Source organism: Fukomys damarensis, unplaced genomic scaffold (genome assembly GCF_012274545.1).
Source record: "Fukomys damarensis isolate Sample0158 unplaced genomic scaffold, DMR_v1.0_HiC HiC_scaffold_2, whole genome shotgun sequence".
In the NCBI taxonomy this organism is placed as follows: Eukaryota; Metazoa; Chordata; class Mammalia; order Rodentia; family Bathyergidae; genus Fukomys; species Fukomys damarensis.
Window position 1 is genome coordinate 59,956,382 of NW_022900914.1, and position 7,409 is coordinate 59,963,790.

At 56.6% G+C, this 7,409-nt stretch overlaps 1 protein-coding gene across 1 annotated transcript in view; it reads left to right on the forward strand.

Annotated features, from left to right (window-relative positions):
- Positions 1–7,409, forward strand: part of Atoh8 (atonal bHLH transcription factor 8) — a 32,150-nt gene that overhangs the window by 574 nt on the left and 24,167 nt on the right. Inside the window, exons 2-3 of the mRNA XM_033762437.1 lie at positions 1–320; positions 849–1,007. Of these exons, the coding sequence (XP_033618328.1) occupies positions 1–320; positions 849–1,007 (479 nt within the window). The remainder of the gene's footprint in view (positions 321–848; positions 1,008–7,409) is intronic.

The window sequence follows — 7,409 nt, forward strand, 5'->3', positions numbered from 1 at the left end:
TGCGTCCCCGCATCTTGCTGTGCGCCCCGCCAGCTCGCCCCACGCCGTCCGCGCCTCCCGCGCCCGCTGCGCCCTCGGAGTCTTTAGTGCGTCCTTCGCCCCCCACACGCCCGGGGGAAAGTTCCTACTCGTCAATTTCACACGTAATTTACAATAACCACCCAGATTCTTCGGCGTCGCCTAGGAGACGGCCGGGCGAAACAACAGCAGCCTCGTCTGAGATCAAAGCCCTGCAGCAGACCCGGAGGCTCCTGGCCAATGCCCGGGAGCGGACGCGCGTGCACACCATCAGCGCGGCCTTCGAGGCGCTCAGGAAGCAGGTACCTCTGGCGTCTCCGCACTGTAGCAAAAGAGATGGGTGGGTGCGGGGCCGGGGACTGTAGGCTGGATAAGGGGACGTTTAACCGGCGAGCTGTCCACACCCGGTCGATCCCGGAGCCCAGACGGATATGAGCAATCAGTGTCGGTTCACATCTTGGTTTGCTATGTGTGGTCTGGGTTGGAGATCTCTGGCCCCGGCCGGTTCCAGCTCCCACCACCCTGTCCCAGGGGGAACCCAGTATGGACGCTTGACTTCAGCCCTCAGAGTTCACTTTTAAGACAGCGAGTATTTGTCTGCCGGAATTCCTTGGGCCGGGTAGGGAACAGAACGAAGAGAGGAAATGTGGGAATCTGTGTAGGGCAGGGGAGGGGAGGACGAGCCTGCTCCTCTGGGCGTTTGGCGTGGTTGGGGTCTTGGCCCTCTGTTGGTGGCAGCGAGGAGAGCACTGGGAAGGTGCAGCCCTGTGGTTGTTTGTGATTAAGGGACATTGAGCCTCTCATCTTGCCTCTGGACTCTGCACCCCTAGCCTGGGGCCTTGAGAACCCGGCCTACCCAGCCTGTGGCCCTTCCCCAAGGGCAGCTTCTGGAGTGGCCCGTGGGAAGCTCCCAGATCCCTCCTCTTCGGGTGAAGCAGGCTGCTGGTGGTGGAGGTTTCCTTCCGGAGATCTTCAGAGCTAATTCGGGGGTGAGTTGGGGGCTTCTCATTCTTGAGCTAGTGGGGCTGCCTTCCCCCAGACAGTGGCCCTGCTGGGGTGGTGGAAGAATACTTAAGAATTACTGATGACAAAAGAGGACAGTTTACAGTTTTACTCTAGACAAGATTGGCACTGCCCTGGGGTTCTGAGCTTCTCATTTGCTTAGAAAGAAGGGGCATCTAGAAAGGGGTAAGTAAGCCCCCCACCCCAATCTTGGAGAGGGTGGCATGGCTGTGATGGTTTGATGGGTGAAGTGTTTTGCTTGCTGTGCAGCTGACTTGCTGTTTGACTCCCAGAAAGTTACTCAGCCCCTCTGGGCTTTAGCCAACCACACGATTTCAGAAAACACAATCTCCTTTTTGGAATCCACTCTCTTTCTCCTCCTGTAGGGAGGGGCAGTGGTGCTTGTGGGCATCTGGGCAAAGGACATTAAATACCTGGCAGAAAAGGGTCCTACAGCTTCTGAGTCAAAGTATCTTGCTTGAGTTTGGGAGAGCTGTTCGGTTAGTGAGATGGGGTAGGGGTCAGGTGGCTGTCACAAACCAGGTTGGGCCATTGCCTGCAGCCACAGCAGCTGGGCCCTGGGCAGGGCGCCCATTGGAGCCGTCAGTGCCACCCAGGACTGACAGCTCTGGGCCTGAATGCCTGGGTGGGACGGCAGCTTGTGAGGCGCCCTGCAGTCTGGTCCACAGGGTAGTAGGGCAGGGCGAGGTCTGGCCACCTGCTCACCTGGCCTCTGGGAAAGCCCCTTGATGAGGAGGCCCTGTGCCCACAGCCTCACAGCTGGTGAGAGTCAGGCAGGACTGGCAGCTGGGTCCTTGGATGGCCAGGGCAGCCCTTACTGCCCTCCAGCCAGCTGCCTCTTTGAGTACTGCCAGAGAGAATGTTGATGCTTTCTAAGTGTCTGCCACATGTCATTTTCCCCATGGCTTCTGCTTCTTTCAACAATAAATTCCCTCTTTTGGATCTTGTCAACATCCTGTTAGGCCTGGATGAACCCATTTCGTAGAATGCAAAACTGAGGCTTAGAGAAGGAAGGGATTTGTCCAAGATGATCCAGTGGCCCAGGGATAATGACGGCGCACTGGAATGCACCCTCTGACCAGATGCTTCCCATAATGGCATCTGGGTCATTGTCCTGGGTGCCCTCCCCACGCTGACCTGCAGTGTTTGCAGTTAACCCAGGCTGGGAGGTGCCCTCTGTGGACTCCGAGATGACATTGTTAGTCTTGGTCTCCTTTTGCTTCTGCTCCTCTGTGAAGAGTTCTCTTTGAACGGCCAAGCTCAGTGAGTGTGAGTAGGAGCGAGGCCAGGCCCTCTCAGGGAGGGCCACACACACCTGTGTGCACACGTGTTCCTTACACGTGCCCAAGGATACCCAAACACAGCCCGGAGCGCCTGCTCTCATTCCTCCCTCCTTGCTCTGATTGTTCCCTCCCTAGAAAGACTGTTAAGACTGAAGAGACACCAGCCTCTTGTCTGAGAAGGACAGAATATAACCAGGGCTCTTTTGGCTACACCTGCCAGGTCTCTATCACCATAGCGCCACCTGATAGTCCCTCCTAGCACCTCGGTCTCCCTCCTAGAAAACCCATCCACCACCCTGCCTGATCCAGACAAGGAGCTCGGCCCTGCTGTGTGAGACAGACCAGACCATCCACAAGGGGGAAGGCAGGAGGCAGCTCTGTCTGAACAGGGCCATAGCTGAAAGGGCTGGGGACTCCTTTCCCCCAGCAACTTCCTGATTTAATGAAAAGAGCACTGGCTTGGGAGTCCAGAGGTTCCCTTTGAATCATGTCTCTGCTGTGAGCTTCCTGTGTGGCTTTTCCTGTCTGGGCCTTAGTTGCCAAAGTGGTACTGATGCTTACTGTGCACACAGCTTTGCTGCAAAGAGTGAACAAGTCAGGAAGGGGCACTCAGAGGAAGAACATTCCTAAAGCATCAACAAGGTAAGGTCCTCAGGGCTGGGCAAGGACCTGGACAGATGCCGCGGTCAGAATCTATAGTCATTCTAGCAGGAACTAGGGTCGATCAGATGCTTGCTTCAGACCAGGCGACGAGCTGAGCACGAGCTGAGCATGCTGTGTGCGCCAGTTCATGTAACGAATGGTGTTGCTGTCGTCTCTCCCCCACCCCTTCTCACTTCACACTTGGGGCCCTTAGGAGAGCTTGTGTGAGTCTGCTGAGTCTTCACAGCCTTGTGCTACCATAGGCGGCCTCACGGGTTCTGAGCCATAACCACTTGGGTGCGGTGGTGCCTCAGTGGCCTGCAGACTGAGTGCCGCTGTCCCCACAGAGCCTGCGTTGGGTGAGTTAGTGAGACACTCCAGTGCCCCGGCTCTCAGCAGCTGTGCTTCTCAACCTGTCTGGGGCTCAGGTGCCGTCCCCTTCCAAAATGTGGGCACCTGCCAGGCTCCTGTTTTGTCATATCCACTGTGCTCTGGACTAGGAGGGAGCAGGAGGCGGGCTGTGTGGCTGCAGGTGTGGGCGAGGCATCTGGGCTGGGGGTAGAGAGTGTGCAGGGCAGATGGTCACGCCGCAGCACATGCCACTGGCCCAGCTGCACCAGGGCCCTCCCCACTGCCTCATGTGAAGGCCATGTGTGTACAGCTGGGCTGGCCATGCACAGGCTGCTCCCCGCCAGGTGGGAGGAGTCCAGGGAAAGGCTCGCCTTGGGAGGGGGAGAGCCCAGCCTGGGGGCCTCGGGCTCCTGGCAGGACCTTATGGATCTTCAGCTGTGCTCACCCTTGGGCATCTGGCCTACCACGGATTTTCTGTGTCCCCCAGAGCCCCTCAGTGATGATAGAGGACTGGCAGTAGATAAGGGCAGCGAAGGACCTCAGAGGCTGCCTCTACATGAAGTGGGGACATAGTAAGTGGGCCCATGTCATCTCCACTGACGTCCCTGGACTCTCCTAGAGGTGCCATGACTAGAGAACTCAGGGTGCTTCCAGGGGGACAGGGATAGTGGCCCCAGCTCAGCACCTCACTCACTTCCATATCCCCCGGGGTGAAAGAGGGACACAAGGGACCCGCAGCAGTCTGTGCACATCCCCTCAGGCCATGGGGGATGGGTTTTCTTAAACTGGGGACTCCACACAGGTAGGAGAGGTGAGGGTGACAGAGGGCTGTCTCCTACCCCAATGTCACAGTTACTGGGGTGGCTTCCTGGGTCCTGTTTTTCCTATCTGTATGACTGCCTTTCCGTTTTACAGTAGAGGACACTCACAGAGAGATGTCACAAGTTGCTCAAGGTTACACAGTGACCAGGATCTGTCCCCAGGCCTGTGTGGCCCTGGGGCTGTGGCTCTGTAGCTAGTGGCTGGGTCTTGTGGCTTTGTGGCTGTGTAGACCTTGATAGGGACCTTGAAAAGCTTGGGTAGAGTGGCTTCGCCCTGAGAATCTTGTACTCATGGGCACTCACAAGACGATTAGAGAATAGTTTCAGATAGAATGCAATGCCCTTGGAGCCCCGTGGGCCCGGAAATCTTGGTGGGCTTCCAGGAGGGCATCTGGGGTGGCACTGAAGAGCAGGCCAGGGCTGGCACAGACGGAGATGTCTTTGAGATCTCCCTCTCATTCTCTGGTAGGTTCTAGGCTTTGTTTTTCTGTGGTGTTTTCTCCGACTTGCCCACTGGGATCCTATTTGGAAGCAGGAGTTGTTCTGCTGCCCATTTTATTGGTAAGGAAACTGAGGTGTTGTATAGTTAGGGTCCTGCCTAAGGTCAGAAGGATGGCCAGCGGTACAGCCAGACTCTCGTGATTCCGCCTCCTCCTTGGGCCAGAGTCCTCTGTCTGGGGTAAGAGATGACAGCTGTGGGTCCTCTGCAGGCTGTGGGGTGGGTGGGGACCCCGGGCCTCCTTGTGGATGCTCAGAGAGATCATGCACACAGCCGGATCCCCTGGGATCATGAGCCCAGAAAACTCCACCCCCACCTCCCATGTGGCCACACAGCTTTAGGCAGCAGCTGCTCCACTGAGTCCCCAGGCAGTTTCTGTTGGCTAAATGAAGAGAGCCCTGCTAAGCCATGAGGGCCAAACCAGCTGAAACTAGGGAATTCCAACATGCCTGAGGGTCAAGGGCTTCTCCATAAAGTGGAAGTGATCATTTCTACCTGTCTAGGCTGCTTAAGGATGAATATCAGCAGTGTGTTTGAAACAGAACCTTCTGCCTGCGCGTCATACCAGGGGGCTTGGACCCAGAGTCTGGGGGCATCTCTGCTGCATGGACGCTGGCATGGCCTCTGGACGCAGTCCCTGCAGCTCAGGGATGGAGGTACACAGAAGAGGAAACTGACGCTCAGAGAGGTGAAAGCGTTTGTCCCAAACTCTGGCACTGGGAAGTGCCTGGGAATTCAGCAGTGCTTTTTGCCTCCCTTCACCTTCTAGAAGCAGAACAAGTCAGTAGATCCTCACCATGCAGGGCAGCCCTGGCCAGGTGCCTCTGAAGGACCTGGAGCGGCGCAGGTGCTCTGGGGACCCAGCCTCTGAGGACGGGAGAGACGAGCTCCCCAAAAGTGCCCTTGCTGTCTTCATACGTGGTAGTGGGAGCCAGAGAACCACGTGGCACATGTCTGGCTTGTGTGCAGTCAGATGAGCTTCTGGCTCCAGTCAGGTCTCAGGGGAGTAATCCAGGGCCCACTGTGTCACCTGTTTCCTCCAGCGCAGATGGGACATTCATTTTTATCTGGGGGAGGTTTTAAATGGGATAATACCACCTGTGAGCAGAGAGAGACACAGAGCGAGAGAGAGGTAGGCACTCAATCGATGCTTTTATGCTGCTTAGACCCAGCGCTTGGCAGAAGCATCAGGACAAAGTGACAAATCTGGGACAGAGATGGCCCAGAATTTGGCCTGAGGCTGCTGGGTCAGCCTTGGCCTCACCTGTTGCTCCACATATGGACAGCGACCCTGGGTCACACACACAGAGCTCCAGAGCTCCAGAGCTCCAGAGCTTGCTCCCAGAACCCAGCTGTTCAGAGCCCAGGTGCACCAGGGCTGGCTGCTTAAGGGAAACCCCCAGAGTGACCTCTGAGTGACACAGATCTGTGTGGTGCCCAGACCCCACCCCACTCCAAAGGGCAGGCATTACCTCCCCTGGGTGAGGCTCAGGCAGAAGTGCTGGGCCAGCCCCTGAGACCCCTTTCCCTGCCCCAGGACTGCCAGATCTTGTTTATTTGTTCAGGCTGATAAAGCAGGGTTTTCTGGACTCTGGCTAGGAGCAGGCAAAGCGCACTGTACTGCCAGCTTTTGTTGGATGGGTTTGGAGCTGCAGCCAGGCCTGGGACGGGGGGATGCAGGGCCCCTGGCTCTCTCTCTGTCACCTCCATCCCTCCCCCATGTTTCCTAGTCTCAGAGTCCCCGCCCAGGTGCAGAGTAGCAGGTACTGTGTCCTGGCTGCAGACCTCCTGCTTCACACCTCTCTCTGGAGCCACTCTTTGAGGCCTTCTGCTACACTGCGGTCACAATTTTGCTGACTTTTACCAGCCATGCTCTTCTGTGCAATAGGACAAAGAAACTGAGGCTCAGCAAAGTTTGGTCACTTGCCCAGGGTCTTACAGCTCAGCTGAGCTGGAGCCAGGAGTTGAACCTGGGTGACAGAAAGGCGTGTGTGCTTTGGCTCTGAATCCTCACAGAGATTAGAGATTTTTGAACCTGGTTCAAAACATCCTGGAGTCACCTGGTGACTGTAGAGGAGATCACCCATGTGTTCACTCATTTCCTATCCCACGCAGTCTCTCCAGGGCCTGCCGTGCTGAGCTGTGAGCACCCAGCTCACAGGGGCACTGACCACCAAAGGAATGGGGAGGCAGAGGGTGCCATCAGAGCACCATGAAGGACAGGCCACCCCCTTAGTGTAGGGCATACCTGGGAGGTCAGCAACAGCTTTAGAGAGAAAATCTTCTCTGATTGGGAACCACTGGCCTTGAAGAGTGGCTGGAGTGCTCGTGTGGGTGTGCTGTGTGGTCCTCACTCTGGGGGCAAACACTTTCGTGAGAGACATGGATGCTGCATGTAGACCCCAAGAGCATCAGAGAAGGGGAAGCCAGAGCCTTGGTTTTGGTGGCAGGGGAAGCTGTTGGCCACTGAGTGAACAGCACTCCAGAGGGTCGGGAGGTCCACGGGTTAGTGCCGTTCGGATGGATTCTGAGAAGTTTCTGTGTCACAACACCATGCTGTGTTCAAGTGTGCTGCAGTCTTCCTGCTTTCTGTACACGTGTGTGGTGGAGAGTTTGGAAATGAGAGGCTCCATCTCTTCGCCATGTAAATCCCTCTGCAGTTAGTGAGTGAATGGTTAGTTGGTGCTGAATGACTGGCAGATGTGTCGAGTCCAGCTGGGAATGGTGGCGCACACCTGTAATCCCAGCACTCGGGAGGCTGAGGCAGGAGGA